General features: G+C 46.1%; 1 protein-coding gene across 1 annotated transcript in view; it reads left to right on the top strand.

The window, feature by feature from the left end:
- Window positions 1-2,883: 2,883 nt before the first annotated feature.
- The window catches only part of DUSP10 (dual specificity phosphatase 10), a 38,433-nt gene continuing 21,622 nt past the window's right edge, over window positions 2,884-19,694 (top strand). The window contains exons 1-2 of the mRNA XM_004751453.3: window positions 2,884-3,019; window positions 5,235-6,088. Of these exons, the coding sequence (XP_004751510.1) occupies window positions 5,278-6,088 (811 nt within the window). The 5' untranslated portion in view covers window positions 2,884-3,019; window positions 5,235-5,277. The remainder of the gene's footprint in view (window positions 3,020-5,234; window positions 6,089-19,694) is intronic.

Below are 19,694 nucleotides of genomic sequence, written 5' to 3'. Positions count from 1 at the left end.
AGTATAATGACTGTGAAAATAGCCATCTGTGATCTATTCTCTACCACTCTATAATTTGAACATAAGCTATACCTTTAGAAATGCTTAATTAAAAAAATAATTACATGTTTGCATATGTTAATGATCTGGTAATTCTTCCATGTTTCAAGTTTGATAAATGGTGAGGAATTTTGCCATTTTTCCTAATTTTTCAGCTTGGATGGCTTCGACTCTTAGTCAACTAAATTATAATAATCCACTAGTTTGAAACTATAATAAAATAATTATCTCATTAAATGAGTTAAATTTGTTTTTGAAGTGACATTCCCCTTCTGGGTCTCTGGGAAAAGCTGTTATAAACTATTCTGCAATTGTATAAATCCCTACTTTGTTGGGCTTAGATAGTGAGGTATTAGCAATGAATTCATAATCTACAGATCACAAGTGCTTTTAAACAGAGGCACCCAGTTTCTGCAAGCAAAGACAATGCTTTTTTTTTTTTTTTTTTTTTTTTTTACTGAATGCCTTTTATCAGCAGAGTCATCAGAGTGTCCCCTCTTGTGCAAACCCCCGCCCCCAGCACTCCCACCAGGACTTTTCCCTTTTCCTTCTGGGCTGCGATGTTACCGTCTTGCAGATAAATGAGCTCAGTGAGTCTGGATGAACACACACTACAGATGAGAGTCAGAATCAGGACTTACACCCAGAACTTTCTGACCCTAAATTAATGAACATTTTTTCAATAACTGTCTATGGTTAGGGAAAGGCAAGCTATTACAGCTCCAAATAGATCCATGTAGACCCTCTGGGAACTTCCATTCTGATTTCTATGAAATTAACCAGAACCAATTCCTTGGCCAGGACCTGCTGATCCCCAAGGTGTAAGGACCAAAAGGTGTGCTCTAAGTACTCATTAGTTATCATTAAGGGGGTGAACGTGTATGTGTTTTGGTGTATGAATGCAAAAAGGGCTACACAGAACCCTTTTCTTTTAAAGATGATTGTATGCATTTATTGCACGTGGAAACATGGGTGTGAAAGCTGGACTGCATATGTGTATACACATACATTAAAAACTATACAGATATCCCCCTCCCCCATCCCCAAGGAATCCAAGAGGATTGATTTCTCTTTAGCAGCTCGCGGAGTGTGTTGCGGGCCATCCTTTGGCAACTTCTGATTTCAAATCTGCACTTAAATGAATTATATGAATACGTCGCTGCCACTGAGTTTACTTAATAGGCCTGGAGCCTTAAGTATGTCTCCAAACACCTTCAATCTAGTAAGAGAGAAAACTCATAGCCAAATATTCTAGTGTTCCTAATGTAATGTATTCCATTGTCATTATTAAACTCCTTCGCTTGTCTCTCTGAGACAGGAGACGGAAAAGGAAAAGCTCTATTTCTTTACGGTTCTGTGATGCCGGCTTTCCGCAGTTCATCTTGTCATCTCCACTCCTTTGCGTACCCCATCACAACTTTCCTGGCAGTTTCCCTGCTATTTTCGTGCCCAGACGCAAGCCAGCCTGCCTCGCCCCCCACTCTTTTCCTCTGGATGGGTACCTCGGCTGGCCACCCCACGGGCGACAAAAAAAAAAAAAAAAAAAAAAAGAGTTTGGAAAACCCAGGGGTCGGCATCGCCTCCTCGACGCTCCGCTGGCTACACTGGATCTGGCTATTTACACCCAGCTCCAGCTCCTTGCCGCCCGCGGAGGTGTTCCAGAAACGTCGGGCTGGCTGTCCTCGCCTCGCCTGGGGCCTTTCGGGGTGGCGGGGCGGCTGGCGACGGCGCGGGGAAGGCGGGCGGAAGGCCGGGCCCGGGGACCCTGCGCGGTAGGCGGGAGACAGGGCCCCGGGGGTGTGGCAAGCGCATGGCAAGCACCACGACGCCCGGCCTAGTGGGCTCGCTCCCCGCCGATTCTGGAACCGCCTCTGAGCAGCCCTCCACAGCGCCGCCTCGGTGCTCCCGGCCGAGCCCAGGGAAGCGGGGGGCGGACAGCGGGGGACAGAGGGGGCGTGACCGGGGCGCAGATGCAAGCGAGCCTGAGGGCGCCGCGCCACGGCCGCGTCGGGTAGCAGTAGGGCAGCCGGAGGGGCAGCGACATCTGCGGGCTGGCGGCCGACGCTTCCAGGCGGCGCGGAGCCGAGCGGGGCGGCCCGAAGACACCCGGCGCAGCTTGGCTGGGCGGGCCTCGCATTCCGGGTCCCGCCGGCCGACTCCCCAGCTGCGCCCGGGTCCCGGGCCCCAGCGCGTGGCGGGTGCTCGAGGGCCGGTGCAGAAGCGACTCCTCTGGCTGCGCGCTCACGTCTGTGCCACCGCAGGAGGCTCGGCGACGTTTGTGAATCTCGGGTTAGGGTTTGTCAAAATACCTCTAGCGACTCGGAGAACCCGGTTTCCCCACTGGGGACGGCGATCGTTCTTGTTTCTTGCCTTTAGAAAGTTACTTCGACACTTTTGATCTTCCGTCCCGAGTAAGAAGGAAAAAGAAAGCGCGATCTGCCCCCGGGCTAGGGGGACTCAGGAGGCTCCGGGAAAGGGACAGAGCCAGTTTTAAGCCAGAGCGGCGAGCTTGGCCCATTGACACTTCAGCCCCAGAAAGGGTTAACTGCATCCAGCCCGTTCGGTTTACATGTAAATAGAGAGCAGCTGCTTCGCGCGGGCCCCGGCTGGCCCTTTTAAGTTTTTGATTGGTTGCCAATGACATCACCGCCCGTGTTATAACACTGTGGACCCGGAGCGGCGTCGGATAAACCCTCCTTAAAGAGACGAGGCCACGCCCCCGGCTCCTCCCCCCAGGCTGTCCATTGGCCGCGGGCCGCTGTGAGGTAGCGGTCGGCTTTGTCCGGATTTCTATTGGCCCAACGTGCCGTCGGTCGGCAGCCGGCCCGCCCCCTCAGAATCTTACATTTACAGTGTAGCAAAAGAGAAAGTAACTATGTTGCTGCTGGAGATCAATGAAGCCAAGTGAATGGGGGCTGAATGGGCGAATCCTTAGCTGAAGCGGAGCGCCAGATGGTGGAGGGCTACACTTATTTATGAAGTAAGTGGAAGTCACCGCGGCTACTCCTGAGAGCCCCGGAGTGTAAGGCAGTGAGAGTGTGAGTGTGAGTGAGTGTGTGTGTGTGTGTGTGTGTGTGATGCGATGCTCACGGGGGAGCCACAGCAGGTGAGGTTATAGGGTTCCGGCTGATGGCTCACGCTATCCAGTGCGTTTACTCTCCTTGCAGTCTACTTGGATTTGGGGAGAAGAAAAAAAATGAGGGTTGTTGGGATGCTTTGCGGCAGTTTTAAATGCCAGGGGCTTGTTAGTGCGTTGTGTTGCGAAGGGGAATAAGCGCCCAGAAGTGGGGAAGTAGCATTCTCTAACGACTTAATTTTCTCCCCAGCCCTTGCCTAGAGGTGGAAGGACGACTAGAAAGGGAGAGGGGGTAGCATAGTGTTTCTCTGTTTCTCTGGGAGGTTTCCTGGGCCAGTCTGGATGCTTTCACGGGCAACATATACGCCCGACCCTCTGCTGCAGGGATGCAGATCTCTTTATACACTCGGGGCGTGTGTGTGTGTGTGTGTGTGTGTGTTGTGTGTGTGTGTGTGTGTGAGAGAGAGAGAGAGAGAGAGAGAGAGAAAGCCAGCCGCGCACTCCGTGTGGAGGTGGGGGTCCCAGCCTGTGTCTCCGCGAGCACGCTTATGCGTCCCTCGCAAAGGAAATGGGCTGTTGATCCTGGGACGTACCCTACCTGATAACACAATAGCAAAGACTTTCACCGCTTGCTCCAGCTGGGAAACAGTTATAGCTTCTGGAATAGTACTTGCTCTTCAAAAAAATACTACGCAAGGGAGGGAGGGAGGAGGGGCGGGGAGGGGAGAGGTGAGAGGACAGGAGGGAGGAACGGGGCTGAATCCTTCTCTCCCATCCAAAGGTGGGTGAGAGAAACGTGAGTCGGTGGGGATCTGTGGACCTGTCGGGTGCGTGTCTCTGAGTGTATGAGTGTGCGCGCGTGTGTGGATTCTGCCTGTGACACTTTGGCTCTGTGTCAGAGAGTGGTGCGGTCGTGTGTAGACGGATGATAGATGACATTTTCCCAGACATCTCTTAAAGTTCGTTTAGGTGAGGACTCTTGCATGGGGTTTGGTTTCTTTTCTCTGAGTATGTCTAATAGCAGAAGAGCCCGTAGGGTCGGGTTGTCGAGTGCCCCTGTGCCTATGGGAAGGAAGGAACTGTATTCCTTTGCAGGCGTCCTCTCAGGTGACAGGAGGTGGACCCAGTGGGCAACACCTCACGGCCCCCATTAACAGGGCAAGCCCTTTCTATGGAATTCATCCTCTTCAAGGGGCAGGAGTCTTTCTGTGGGGGATTGAAATATTATACACAGTGGCTCCCTCCCTCACGTTGAGAGAAGCTCTGGGTTGCATAGTCTGTGCCACTAGGGAACTGAAGGAGTGTGGGCGGGGAAAAGGGGGATTGAGGTGGGCAGCAGAGGAGCAAAGGGTGATGGGTCTGCCAGGCTTGGGGGGTTACCAGACCTGGCTTCTTGACCTGAGTCTTTGTTTCAGGACAGTTCCTTTGTAACAAAAGGGGAAATGCAGATTAATTTATAAGAGACTAACAGGAAACACAGGAGGTTTTAATATGACTGTGTTGTGCTTTTCAAAGGGATGCAAAGCAAGAATAGCTCCTAGTTAAAGAGATTCACTTGGGGGATACTTTCATTCTGATTCGCAGAAAGTTGCCATCCACCCCTGATGTATATTTAGCTGCTGTATATTTCGGTGAGCCGTGCCAGAGCTCGTGGTCATTCCCTCGCCTTTGCAGTGGGTGAAGGAATTAAATGGAAAATATGCAAGGGAGGACAAATGGGTCTTTCTCATATGGTTGCGCTATGCTTCTGCCCAGGAGATGGGGCCCGGAATAGATGCCTCTTAAGAGCCTTCCCTTCTGTCTTTGGCTTTTCTGACTCTCTGTACTTGTACTTTCTCCGAGGCTGAACTTCGATGTAGGTCCATGAGAGGTTGTTCATCAACATTTGTGTAGACCGTCCGTGGAACCTAAGACTTAGTCACCAAATAGGTGGGGGCCCTCAGGTTGACATCGTCTTCGAATCTCTAAAAATGAGTTTCGGGCTTGGAGAGTGGCATGATAAAGGGCCCATAGGACAACTTCACTCAGAGGGATGCACAGGCCTTTCCTAGGGTTTGGATCAGACTGCCTTTTGTGTCACGTGACTTTATTCTTTCTTTCCCCCTCCCCTTCTTTACAGACTGTCTTGAGTTCTTCTTCAATTGCCAGTTTTCAGCCTCCTCATGCCTCCGTCTCCTTTAGACGACAGGGTAGTAGTGGCACTGTCTAGGCCCGTCCGACCTCAGGATCTCAACCTTTGTTTAGACTCTAGCTACCTTGGCTCTGCCGCCCCAGGCAGTAACAGCCACCCTCCAGTCATTGCCGCCACCGTCGTATCCCTCAAGGCTGCGAATCTGACGTATATGCCCTCATCCAGCGGCTCTGCCCGCTCCCTGAATTGTGGATGCAGCAGTGCCAGCTGCTGCACTGTGGCAACCTACGACAAGGACAATCAGGCCCAAACCCAAGCCATCGCTGCCGGCACCGCCACCACCACCATCGGAACCTCTACCACCTACCCTGCCAACCAGATGGTCAACAACAATGAGAATGCAGGCTCTCTAAGTCCGTCAGGTGGGGTGGGCAGCCCCGTGTCAGGGACCCCCAAGCAGTTGGCCAGCATCAAAATAATCTACCCCAATGACTTGGCGAAGAAGATGACCAAATGCAGCAAGAGTCACCTGCCAAGCCAGGGCCCTGTCATCATTGACTGCAGGCCCTTCATGGAGTACAACAAAAGTCACATCCAAGGAGCTGTCCACATTAACTGTGCCGATAAGATCAGCCGGCGGAGACTGCAGCAGGGCAAGATCACGGTCTTAGACTTGATTTCCTGTAGGGAAGGCAAGGACTCTTTCAAGAGGATCTTTTCCAAAGAAATTATAGTTTATGATGAGAATACCAATGAGCCGAGCCGAGTGATGCCCTCCCAGCCACTTCACATAGTCCTCGAGTCCCTGAAGAGAGAAGGCAAAGAACCTCTCGTGTTGAAAGGTAATGCCCCTGTCCCCCTCCCAAGCACAGTCCTGGTTAGCCTGGGTTCACTTTGGGTTTGTCTTAGAAGTGCCAGGATTCTCCTTACCATGGCTACGTGAGACCAAAATAGCCTTCCTTCTTCTTGTCTTCCCTTCTTTGCCCTTAACTATTTTGCTGTAGTGAGAAAAACCAGTCACATGGAACCAGAAGCCAGAAGACCCAGGTGCTAGCCTCCGCACAGCTTCTCATTTGTACTGTGCGAGCATTTCACCTCTCTGAGACTGTTCTCTCACCTTTTAGTGGGGCTGTGGACCACCAGATGGTATCTCAAGTCATAGCTAGTCCAGTAGCTCTATTCCAGTCAAAAACCAGTTGGAAAGTTACAGTCTCTCAGATTTAACCAAAGTTGATGGACCAGAGGAAGCAGAAGCTATGGTGAACTATCAGTAAACCTTCAGGTACCAGTGTTTTTTATAGGAAATCTTCTTTCTCACCTCTGACTAGCTTGGCTTTTCTATGGATTATAAAGTGACCTTCAAGAAGGGCAGAGGTCTTTCCTGTAAGCACCCGCCAGCCCCCCAGCACCAAAGCGTAAGTGTCCCAACGACATCCATTCTTCTGCCAAAGCTCCAAGGGGACAGAGACATTTTTATGAAATATTCCTCAACCCTTTGTTCTTTCTGGCCTCATCTGACAAACATTGGCATCATGGCTCCTTCCAGGATGGGGTGGTCGGTCACTTGGCCCCTTACACTGAATGCAGAATAACTCTGACATCAGTGTTGCTGAGCCTGGGCAGGAAGAAATAATTACCCACTGTTTTCTGAGCTTCTTCCACACAGTGTTGCCTAACATAGCAGGGGAACCTTCATCTCGTGTCTGTCTGACTCGCTGCTCTTTGCCCTCAGATGTTGTCATTTGGGGCACTACACACCACTCTTTTTCTTTGGTGTCTTCTGTCCTTTGAGGGCGCTGAGAGATGGTCATCTTCTCTCTTTTCTTCTCTTGTGTTTTGAGCTAAGGTACACAGTTTCTGGGCCACATCACTACCAAGTCTCCTGAAGTGTGTTGACCAGAGGTACTGCTCTGTTCTTTTGAACACCTTGCATATTAAATGCAATAGGCCATTGGGATGAGTAAGTCACTTATTTATTTTATCTTTGTGTGACAGCTCTGCCATTCTCCTTCTTGTCTTCTCGATCATGCACTCTGCCTTTTGTTAAGTAGCATTATTGGAAATATGGTTCTGAATTATGTTGACAAATCCCCTACCCCCCACGACTTCCATCCCATCCCCTCCAAGCTCTTCTTGAGCTTGCTGTCATTGGGCTCAACTGCTACAAAGGCATAACTTTTCTTAGGGTTGAAAGGCTCTGGTGGGAAGGAGAACATGATGGAGGTCATATCCAGAGAATTTCAGCAGGGCCCAGGCATTTTTGTTGTGGTTGATGAATTTTCTTAGGATTACAGACACATTCAGATTTCCTTTGTGTAGCTCTGTATTTTATTGTTTTCATTCTTGTTTGGTTGACTTTGAGTGATTCCCAGTTGGCATACCCAGCTAGTGTTCTCTCACCATGATCTTGGCTTGTTTTGTCTTTTTTGGATGAGAAAATACAGTCCACAAATTTCTCATTTGTAATAGTTTATCTTGGGGAACAAAGAGAGGGGTAGCCAGTGGTCTTGTAGGTCATCTCTTTGCTCATGTAGTGTCGATGTTAGGAAAAAGCAGACCTTTTGTGTCTATGTGATTTGAGGACAGACATCGAACAATACAAATTAAGGTGACTCTGGACTTGAACATGTGGATGACTAGGCGGAATTGGAGATCTTACCCTCTTGTTTGCAGTGGACATTATTGTGTTTAGGGGTGGCCTGTCAAATGCTTGGAAATGAACCTCCCCGGTGTTACCGAAGAAAGTGGGGTTCCTTCCCCGTGGATGTAGCTGAGAGTCCGGGCAGCCTGGGCTTGCTCCTCAGTGTCAGTGAAGTTAAGATTGCCTCAGTGGGGCGGGGCCGGACATGCTGCTGACCTCACCACTGGGCACCCCAGGCGGCCGCGGTGAGGGCTCATCATTTTCGGGTTGGTGAGACACAGCGGCGGTCGACCTGGAAGACGCACTGGTGGTAGAGGTTGGATTATTTGTAGTTTTGGGTGCTTTTCCTTCAAATATCTGGGAATTTGATTGAAAATAGTTTAGGAGCAAAAGGGTTGGTAATTTAATTTATTTATTATTGTCATCATTATTATGTTGGTCTCTTTGGGGGGAATGGCTTAAAATTGGGACCAAGATGGGAAAGAAAGGAGAGTGATCATAATTATGATACCTGTAGCTACCCTTTCATCTGGGTATACCAAAGCTTAATACCATAGCACCGTGGAGGTAAAGAATGGGGTGGGCATCTCTCAGAAGACATGGTCAGCGACTTCTCCCAAGTTCTTGAGTGGGTCAAGCAGACCATTCTGGTCTGGCTTCTCTGCTGAGGTTTATTTTACTAATCCCCTCCCTAGGTGATGCAAGATTTTATTTTAGTGAAATGGTAACGGTACCATTTTGGAATGAGTGATTTTTTTTTTTTTTTTTTTTGCAGGGAAACTATGGTGGTGAAGGTAGTTAGAATGAAAGGTAGAAACTTTGAAGTCCTCATTAATTTATTTTGAGAGATTTCAGTACAATCTTGGGTAATTTATGGCTGGCCCAACTGATTCTCTGGTTTATGTTTGTAAACTTGTAAACACTGGTTGCTACCCTCCCCTGTCCAAGTTTTCTGTCCCCCTGTTTCAATGCCATGTTCTCCATTTTTGGTACTGCTTTGTCAAGTAGAGCGGCTGCTCAGTTACCATTTTAGTAATGCTGTGTCAGGTTGGGAAGAAACTGATCAGAGCCGCAGAAGCCCCGGGATTAAGTTACTGTTCTAATTTACAGTCCCCTCCCTGTTGTGACCTGTGTCTGAATCCATGTTTTATTCTCATCTTCTGAAGAATAAATGGCATCAGACCAGTGCTTCTATTCCTTGTGGTGAAAATGATCCAAATGCATAAATATTTAGGGATTTGCAAAATTTTTGAAATCAACCCCAAGTTGATTTTCAGTATGATTTTTAACCAAACTGAATAAGAAGGCTAGATGGTTCTGGACCTCCCAGAAGGAGAGCCACCATCTTTGTTTTGATGTTTATAAGGTACCCTTCCTTTTCAGGAAAGCTGGATTCAGGAAAATCATCGTTTACCTGTGTTGAAAAGGATAATCTACTACCACCTGCCTCCTCCTTAAAGACCTCTGTGCCTTTAAAACTTTTATTATAAGAATTTTCAGATATGCAGAAAAATAAGAAAGGGGATCGAGAGCACCGTATATCTACCCCGCAGATTAAACCATTGTTCTTAATTGCCTTATTGGCTTTCTCTTCCTTTTTCGGTTGTTGAAATATTTTATAGTACAGGTAACATTTTAATATAGCCAGATATGTTTCAGGTTTAAAGTTACTGCTCTAGAATTAATAAGGCTGCAGCTATTGTATAGTACCGTGCAGACAACATTTTCACTCCTGAATACTTCAGTGTCTTACGCCCACTTTTTCAAACTTAAATTTCCACCGTGACTAGCTAGCTCTCGGGTCTGTGGAGAAGCCTTTCTCCCTCGGAGTGGGAGGGCTCTGGGCGCCTCCTTGGGGGGCTGTAGCTCTCCCTTCCACGTGGATGTGTCAGGCCCGTGCCTGTTCTTGCTCTGGGCTGTCAGGAAACAAAGACTGACCGACAGACACCCCCCCCCCCCCGCGGACCTGCTGCTGCACCAGCAGTGTTCAGTGGGGAGCAGTGGAGGGAGGGACAATCTCTTCAGGAGGCTGATCCATAGGGAGTTCAATTTGTAGACTATAAAACCTTCCATCATAATTCCTGAGGGATAAAGCACGCAGAGTACACGTTCTTCCATAATCACAAACGCTTCTGAAGTAACACTTACAGGCGGTACTGAGTTGGACGACCAAGTGTGAAAGGCTATGCTCAGTAATCAGAGACCCCAGGAAAATAGTCTTTTTTTTGTGTTGTTTGTCGTGGGGGAACAACAGTCTTCCTCTTGTCTCTCTGGATGTCGGGAGGAACTTTTTAAAAGATACGTGAAATAAAGACGTACCTCCTGTAGGCACAAACTTCGTGTTGTTATTCTGAGCCCCCGCTTAACATCCAAACATGCCCGACATTCGCCTTGTTGCAAATGGTGGGGAAATTCAGGCAGGATTTTGGATCCAGTCTGTCTGATTCTAGCCTTGGTCCCTTTGTACTAGCCATGAACCCCTGGGCAAATTGCTTCATCCCTTACTTCCTTAATTTACTCCTTTATAAAAGAGGATGTAAAAGCAGCTATGTTACAATGTTAGTCTAGGAGTCGAAAGAAGTCATGTGTACAGAGGGCCCAGACCAGTTTTCATACATGGTGAGTGCTCCCTAACTGAAGCTTCATACTGTTATTACCATTGGTTGAAAAGAAATGATGGCATCAGTATAAAGACAATCTGGGCTCCCCTTCCAAAGGAGTGTAAGTGACAAGCGAGGTATAACGGAGAGTGTGTGTGTGTGTGTGTGTGTGTGTTGCTATGGCCTAAAAATAACTTGTTGACTGTTCCCTGATTTAAGTAGCATACAGTTGGAGTGCCAAGTAATTATAAAAACATGTTGAGCCAAGACGCCAGAGTTATTTGGGCATATCCTAGAATTATTTATTTGTAGGGGAAATTTGTAAAAATATGATGATAAGTCTGTCCAACTAGTGTCCCATAATGAAAGTGGAAAACTATTAAGCTTCGTTTTTTCTGGCCTCTCATCAGGCTGATTTATTTTTGGAATAAGGATTGTAGTCTGACTATAAAAGGGTAGGTGGAAGGAGGGGGGAGTGTGCTTCATTTTCAAAAGTTCTCGAAGCTTTGAGTTGTGTCGATACGGCGTGTGAAGGAAAAAGGAGGGAACCGTGGGAAAGCCTGCTCGTTTCTGTAAGTGAGACGCGATCCTTTTCTCTGAACTGGTTCACAGTGGCCTGTACTCTGAGCTTTTGGATATACTACCCTGCCTCCTAATTAGAATGTAAGTGGAAAGATGTAAGTGAGCTGTCTCCCTCCTCCCTGTCCTTGCTCGATCTGTTCCTCGTTCACTGTGTGCTCAGCAAAGTGGGGTTTAGCCCATTTGCTCTTGAGTTCAAATCTAGGCTTTTCTATTGACCAACTGTAGGTGCCCTTAGGGAGCTCAGGTCACCTCCCAAAGCCCCACTTCTTTCTCCACTGTCAAAGAGGCATACTTCCCCCATCATAGGACGGCTTGAGACAACGGAAATCAGGTACCTGGGCACATAAATAGCTCTCGGTCTGGGCCCGGTTCCACCACCCTCGTGCCCTTTCAGATCCTCTTACGTTAGACGCTGGTCAGAGGAGAAGATGGCAGGTTGTTCCAAGCATAGTACTACGGGAGCCTGTTAATATCAACCCCTTGTCCTTGCTAACTCAGATCAGTTAAGTTAACCATCTGGCTTGTCAAGGACAAGTTCAATAAACTCCTTTCCTGGCAGTGGCAGATAATGATGTTAGATTAGTAAAAGGAGAGTGAGGGCAGAGAGGGTTGACAAAATCCTGGGAGCAGAGAAACTCTCTGTATAGCCTGCGGTGCACGTACCCTCAGAAGCTAAGGGTGGGCCTTTGACCAGAAACCAAGCCAGCCCTGCTTCCTAAGACTCGGTGTTGGCCGCAGCCAGGCTCCCGGACCCAGCCTGGGGGAGCAGTTTGGGCATAAAAATGGGTCAGTTTGCAGTGCCTAGGCAATTGACTTCAAGTAGATAGACAAGGATACACTGGGCAGTAGGAATGGAAATTCTGATCCCAGAGGAGGTCTTCTCACATTCTTTGAACTCAAGCATCCCACTTTTTAGAATAAGAAGGAACTTTAGAGGCCCCCTAGTCCCAAAGTTGTCCCTGCAGGCTGCCTACTGGAGTCCCTTGGGGTGATTTAAAACCTACAATGCTCAGTTTCCACCTCTGGACAGTTTGATTAAATTGGTCTGGGGGTACAGCTTGTGCATCAAGAATTTGAAGAGCTTCCCCGGTGGTTCTGACATGCCGCAAAGTTTGAATACCATTGATCTAGTCCTGTTTTTTCATTATGCAGTTACTGAAATGGACCTAGAGAGATTTAACTTGCCCAAGGTCACATGCATGATTAATTTTAGAGCCTGGGTCCTTAGTGCTAAAATAGGTCTTGCCAGGTTGGTAGGTGTGTGTGTGTGTGTGTGTGTGTGTGTGTGATTATCTAATGATAACAGTATCTAATGTGAGCATACAAATATGAAATAATATACTTAATTAATAATTTTTAGTATTAATACCCTTTTTTGTTGAATTTTGAGATTTCAGTCCAGAACTATAGGGACCTAAGTCTAAGCTCTTTTGGAAGCAGCAGCTCATGGTCCTGATACTTGCCTGGGTCCTGGAAATACAGGACAAATATTAACATAGATTTAAACTTGTCTTCTGGGAAACTCAGTGGTTTAATAACGAGCTGGAACACACGTATCAAAGTGCACCCTTGTACCAGAGAATCTCAGGGTTCTAGAGACTTTTTGATATGTTGGTCTCCACGGAGGTACAGCCTGTGCATGGAGTAAGCTCATTCATTTGTTCAGCAAATACTACTGAATGCCTTCTGCATGCTGGGCTTTTGTTTTCAGGCTGGGGACTCTGCCCCCAAAACCCTTACAATCTTAATGCTTTGGTGAGAGAATACCCAGACCGGGCCGGTATTCCAGATCTTTCTACCTTGAAGATCATGTACCTGTTTGTATTCTTTGTCCTACACAACCTTATTTAGGGAGGAGTTCATCTTCAGGGCTGTCATTCTCCTGGGAAGTACAGGTTTGTGAGACATTTGGCATTCCTTTCTTTGTCCCTTGCAGGATAAAGTCTGGCTTTTTCTAAGCACATCTTCATGGGCCAATAGAATTTATTCCCAAAGACTTGATCCAAAGAGAAATGATTTTTTTTTTTTTTTTGGTTAAATTGTAGGTTTTTAATGGAAAAGAGTATACACGTTCTCTCTCTGCTTTAGAAGCTCGGGGCTGACAGGCCTTCTTCGTGCATTAGAGTGGAACTTTGTAATTTGGACCTCACTAATTTTGGACATGTTGCTAATAGGAACATAGCTGGTGTTTATTTTTTCCTGAATGCTATCTATGAAAAGAGGGCATGCTAAGCAAATAAGCATTGTAAATGATATTTCAAAGACAAGGTTTTAGCCTGCTCAGGAAAAAGAGAAATAAAAAGTTTGCAAGTACGATTAAAAACCATGCTAGGAGACCGGGCTGGGATAAAAACACAAAGTCTGTCATCTCAAAGCCTGCGTTATTTCCCCTGAACCGTGTGGGTCCCTCTTGGGCCAAGTTTCACTGGCTGCATTTCCATATACTCTAGACTCTACTACACTCATATTATATAACCCTTACTAATTCAGAAAAATTGGAGGGAAGAGAAAATGATGAGTGTGAATCAAAACATGAATTTTACCATACATTTAGAAATACACACTTTATGTTGACATTGACGTGTATTTTCTAATTATGAAGTCTGGCTCTGAGATGTGTTCATCCATCAGCCCAAGAGGAAGATAGTAGCATCCTGTTTCTTCCTAGCTTGTGTCTGTTTCATCTGTTATTGCTTAAAGGTGTGGGGATATATATATGTGTGTGTGTGTAATTACACACACATATACATATCTCTACTCCACTACCCCAGCAAGACCCGTTTTTCATGTGTAATGGGAAGGGAAGGGAACCTGGAGCTTCTGCTCTTGGGTCAGGAAATGAGCCCTGCAGCCCAGTACTTTCATAGAAGATAAAGGACGTTACCCCAGGCCCTGCTTCTGGCCAAGTGGAAGATCACTAACAGGGACCAAAGGATCCCTCAAATTATCTGTATTGCCTTTAAGGTTTTACTTTCAGTGAAGACCTCATCATCTTTTTTCCACCTTCTAAGGCTGGAGTTTCATGGCAAAACAAGGCCAAACTTTCTCAGGGCTCCACCAGAGGGTTTCAGTTTCTTTGTCTCGCCTTCCAGATGGGACCCCTGTTGGGCATCTGTTGCCCAGTTTCTCAACGAGAGACATAAATAAAAAGGCCTGACCCAGGGGTTGTCCCTGGCCGGTGTCCCTTTTGCGGTGCATAAACCCTTGCCGATCTTAGCTGGTGTCTACAGGTGACGAGGCAGTCACCGCTTTTGGCAGGGCGTCACTCTCCAGTTTCCTTTATAGTTCTTCTATGGAAGGACTCATCCCACCAGTTTGAATCACGGCCCCAAGGTCCACAACCCCCGGGCTAAACGTTGCCAGCTGTTGCTGCTGGCAAGTGGCAAGAACACCAGGTTGGGGGGGTAAGGGGAGGGGCAGTGGAGTAGCGGGAACAGAACAGGGTGACAATGGCGGAGCCCCTCGGGGTGGCAGGGCCTTCTGGGTCCTGGCCCTGGTCCTGGGTTCTAAAGTTCAAGACAGTGAGTTACTGTCATTAGCTATCGGAGCGTCTGCTTCCCTCTTAAAATAGTTAAGTCTAGACACAGATTTCTAAGGGGGGCTTCCATGAAGGGCTAGGGGGCATTTTCTCGGGTCTTATATTTCTAGTCTTACGAAAATAGCACATTTTTATGATAAGACTTTATAAGAAGGGTTTTATGGTTCTCATGAAGTGATATTTTCATCTGACAGCAGAACACCATTTAATCACACATAACTACTCTGGGTCTGGCCAACCTGTCATCCCTGAAATTAAAAAAAATTATTTCCCAGATAGTTTGGGAAGTTGGGCATCAGACTGTCATAATCTGTGTCTTATTTTGTTCTCAGTGCAGCTTTGTGAGAGAGGCTGTAGATCTCGGGTTTCACGGATGCAGAATTTGAGGAACAGATTCAATATTTTCTTCCATGTTATTAACCAGTGAGTTGGTGAATGAGAATGGAACCCCAGTGCTTAGGATGTTGAGGCCCAAGTTCCTTCCAAGCTGGCTGCATGCTTATTCATAAATAAGTGAGCTCTAGATCTCGTTTCTTATGGTTGCTTTAAGTGTGCTTTATCTCTGAGGTGCCCTAAGTTATATCATTTCCCCCAGCCCCTCCGTTTTCTTGTTTCCCCCTCCACTGGGAATGCCACTGCTTCGAAAATTGGCCCACTCTGTGTCCTCAGAGAAGAGCAGTCTTCCCGTGACCTCGCTCTGAATTATATCTCAGCTTTTGGCAACTTCAAACTTTGGTGATGGCAGAGGCTTTTAAGGAGTAACAGATTGAATAAAGAAACTTTGAAGACTGCAGTAATTATCTCTAACATTTACGAAATGTTTATTATATATACCAGACTCGATGCTCGGAGCTTTCTATCTCATGATAACACTCTAGCTTATACGGGAGTGACTGAGACTCCAAGAGGTTCAGGCCCTTGTCCAAGGTCATTCAGCCATTGGAGCCTGGGCCCAGCACTGTTACGCTTCTGCTGGGTGCGTTTTCAATATAAGAGAAACTTTGGATGCATTCTCCTAGTAGCCTGTGGATATGGGGATGATGTTCCTTCTGCACATATTAATATATTTACTTTCTAGAGGGGGAATTAGACGAGCCAGAAAAAAAAGATAAGTACAAAGTTAGACGAAGAAAGTATGATGGAATATGTGATATGATGTATGGTGAGATGATACATGATGACCTTCCGCAGACTCCAATACTCAAAGACGTTTGATTGCTTCGTAGTCATCATCCATTCTGTTAGTGTGGATAATAACGTTCACTATAGATCCCCACCAACCCAAATTGTGTGAGGAAGGAATTTCTAATAGGGTATCATTATCCTTTGAGAGAGTCAATTCTCTGGGATAGGTGAACAGAGATCTTAAACCATTTACTCTTTATTATTTTTCTCTTCTTTCTTTTCCTTTCTTATCTTTCTTCTTCCCTTCTATAGCCTAAGCCTGCATGTACAGCTCAGATCATCAGGGCGCATGGCAGGGATGGACCCTAGAAAACACCTAACTGACACCCTCGAAGGCTAGCAGAACAGACCCCTGGGAACCTGGGCCAGAAGCAGCAGAATTATTGAGTATGTGTTCCGAGAGTCCCATTTTACGGATGTGCACACTGACGCCTTACTCAAAAGCATCGAAGTAGCGGGGAGCAGAACTAGCACAGGATTCACGTTTCCTTACTCTTGGTTCAAGAATTTGTTTTAACCCCAGTGGGAGTGTGATCCTTCAGTGTGTATCTGAATTGTTATCAAATAAGAGACTCTTAGGGGTCCACATGTTTGGCCGGATCGCTCCACATTTTTATTCCCTTTTTCTTTGTAGCGAGCTTCGTATGTGATTTCTCAATGAAGCGGTCTGCGGATTTGTGTTTGTCATCACTCTTCTTCAGAATTTAAATCTCTCCCAGCACACCAAGTATAGCAGGGAGGTTAACCACACATTCTAGAGCCAGACTGCTGAGTTTGAATTCTGAGTTTGCTGCTTATTAGAAGCATGAACTTGAGCGCACTAAATTGGGTGTACCTCGTTTTTCTTATCCATGAAATGGGGAAGATAAGGATACTTTCCTCATGGAATTAATTGAGGATTAAATGAGATAACACCTGCACAAATGCTTTGAACAACGCCAGACACACAACGAGTAGCATTTATTAAAAATGTCCCATAATTATAATCTGAAAGAGCCACAAGAATAATTCATCGTTGTCTATTTATGTCCAGGGGATACATGAGTGATCTAATTCAGAAAAATGAATTGACATTGCCCCTGGTACAATCTAAATAGAAACAACTCCTTGACGCTTGGTAGATTTGGGTTTAAAGGTTTGGAAAAACCCAGTGGGGTGGATAGCTAAGTACATCCGTACTTTTTTCTGAATCAGTGCCATACTGGAAAATTATAGACTATTTCTCTGTGTGGAAATCTTATAAAATTAAGTCTCAGCAAAGACTCAATTCCATACCCATTGTTGGAATATCAAGAAAATTTTAGAAAGGAGAAAACAGATGATATACTCATCCCCCTGCCTGGCCTGGTTTCAGTTTTACATATTCTCTTCATTCTTTACCCATATATGTGCATAATTTGCAGAGTTTCTCATATGGAAACTGAAATTCATTTTCACTTTACATTGCATATAGTTTTGCTTCCCTCATCACCAGCAGATTTTATTTAAATGTTATGACATGTCTTATTTTGTGGGTTCCTCACATTTTACTTGACGAATCTTCCTATCAATGACATCAAGATTATTTCCAAGTTTTTGATTGTATAAGAGAAGCCTCTTCAGGGAGTACCTTCCCGAATCTTCCTCACCACCCTCCCCATCCCCACCCCTACCTCCACCTTAAGGAATAGAGGGTAGGGCCAGCTACCTTGGTTTTATATTGTGCATTCCTACCTTTCTCTCCAGAATACAAGAACCAACTACCCAGGAAAGTTACTAATTTTTAGGGAAGTCTTTGTCCTCAAGCGTAGGTCTCCACAGGCATCTCAGCTGTGTGTGCAGCACACATCCCTGAATAAAGCATGCGTTGGTAAGTCTTGGGCTTCTGCTTTGGTGGGCAGAGTGAGGAAGTGTGGAGATACCACTCAGCACTATTAAGAAACAGAAGCCATTGTGGAAGTGGACAGTCTAGCAGGGTCAATACCCCCTCGTTTTGTAAATATGAGTCACCCCCAGTTTCATGCTGCTGATAAGATACTCCAGAAGGGACGTCATTACAATAACAGCAGAAAGAACTGGACTTTGTGAGATGCTGACTAATATGTGTTTCTGGGTCCCCCCTGCCCCGTCCCTCCTTAAACCCTGGGGTTTTAGGGCAGTGTTGAAGTCTTCTGAGTGTTTAAGCAAGTGCAGTCAAAAGAATACATCAGATCGGAGACAATTCCCATTAGTTCTTTTTGCCAAATTGAGGTAAAATGCCCTTTAAATAGGAGCTAATTCTCTGACAGATAATTAGCTTGTCTTCCTTGATAAGGTATGTGAATTGGATTGCATTTATTATAATTAATCTTGCATATTATGTAAAAATGCATTCGTCTGCCCTTATTAGGTGGATCTCTTTATTCTTACCTTGAGGGTGGCTGGCACTCGCCCCATCCCAACTCCAATGAGAATTGAATGAATTAGATGAATGTCAGGGTGTTGGGCAGCTCTCCCTTGCAAAAGTTGGGACCCACAGCCGAATGTGGGGCGCCACCATTAAAAGAGACAGCACTTCCATATTAATATCTGCAAAGTTTAAAAAAAAAGAACCTTTGAGAATGTTCTGGGACCTGAGAATCAGAACCTACAAAGCTGCCTAAACAATTACCTTGAAATCTGTCCCCTACTAGTGATATTTTTTGAATTTATAGTGCAGAACTTTTTCCAGGGAGTGCAGGGTAGGTGACTGGTTTGGTATACTAGCTGGTGGCTGGGCAGTGACTCTGGGGGGTGGGGGGGCTCCTCAGTGAGTCAAGGAGCTAAACTCCTCCCTCTGGTTTCCTCCCACCCTCTCCCCTCCCCCTCTCCCCCAGCCATTCACAGCTACTTACTTGCAGCTCTGTGCTTTGGGGCATCTTTTCCCATTGAAAGCTATTGCCTGTTGTCCCTTGATTTTGCCAGTTTGAAATCTATGTCAGGGAGATGTGGGAGCATGGGAATAAAAAAGCATGCTGTGGATTAACTATCCAAGAGCCTCTCTACACCAAGTTGAAGTGGTTCTTTTCCTGAGAAGAGGGGGGCTATTTTACATTCTGTGGAGCTGACAGGCATAGCGCGGCGTGGGTTTTAGTCATTTGCCACTGCCTCTGTGCACATACATATTTCAGTTCACATTTTTAAACAGGGTTGGTACAGCACTGAGCTCCAACCCATTTAGTGGAAATAACAGCCCTCGATCTAAGCTCTCCAGTGATCTCTATCTGAACACTATCCAGTGTGGTAGGTAGCCAGGACTCACAGGGGGCCCCTGAGCCTTTGAAATGGGACTAGTCTGAACAGAAACATGTCACATTTGTAAAATACATGCTAGATTTTAAAGACTTTGTGTAAAAGAAGAATGTAATATATTTCATTGGTAATTGTTTTAACATGGGTGTGCCTGGGTGGCTCACTTGGTAAGTGTCTGACTCTTAATTTTGGCTCAGGGTCATGATCTCAGAGTTGTGAGATTGAGTCCTATGTGGGGCTCTGTGCCCATGGAGCTTGCTTAAAGTTCTCTCTCTCCTTCTCCCTCTACCCCTCCCCCCTACCTCTCTCTCTCCATCGCTCTAAATAAATAAATAAATAAATAAATAAATAAAAGAAATGTTTTAACATTGATTGCATGTTGAAATGATACTATTTGGGGCATGTTGAGGTAAGTAAAATATATTATTAATGTTAATTTTATCAGTTGCTTTTTACTTTTATAAATGCAGCTACTAGAAAAATAATTTTGTTACATGGTGCTGATCTATGTATAGTAATAACAGTATTATTATCCGGATCTACTTTTTAGATGAGGACACGGAAGCTGAGACAGGTTTGGTAAATTGCCCAAAGTCACACAGCAGAAAGCCAAATTCGGAGCCACCTGACTCTGGAGCTCATACCCTTCCCCA

The sequence above is a fragment of the Mustela putorius genome, unplaced genomic scaffold (genome assembly GCF_011764305.1).
Source record: "Mustela putorius furo isolate JIRA1106 unplaced genomic scaffold, ASM1176430v1.1 tig00000508_pilon_pilon_pilon, whole genome shotgun sequence".
NCBI lineage: Eukaryota > Metazoa > Chordata > Mammalia > Carnivora > Mustelidae > Mustela > Mustela putorius.
The sequence above is the reverse complement of the archived record's forward strand: the minus strand, read 5'-3'. Positions and strand labels throughout refer to the sequence as shown.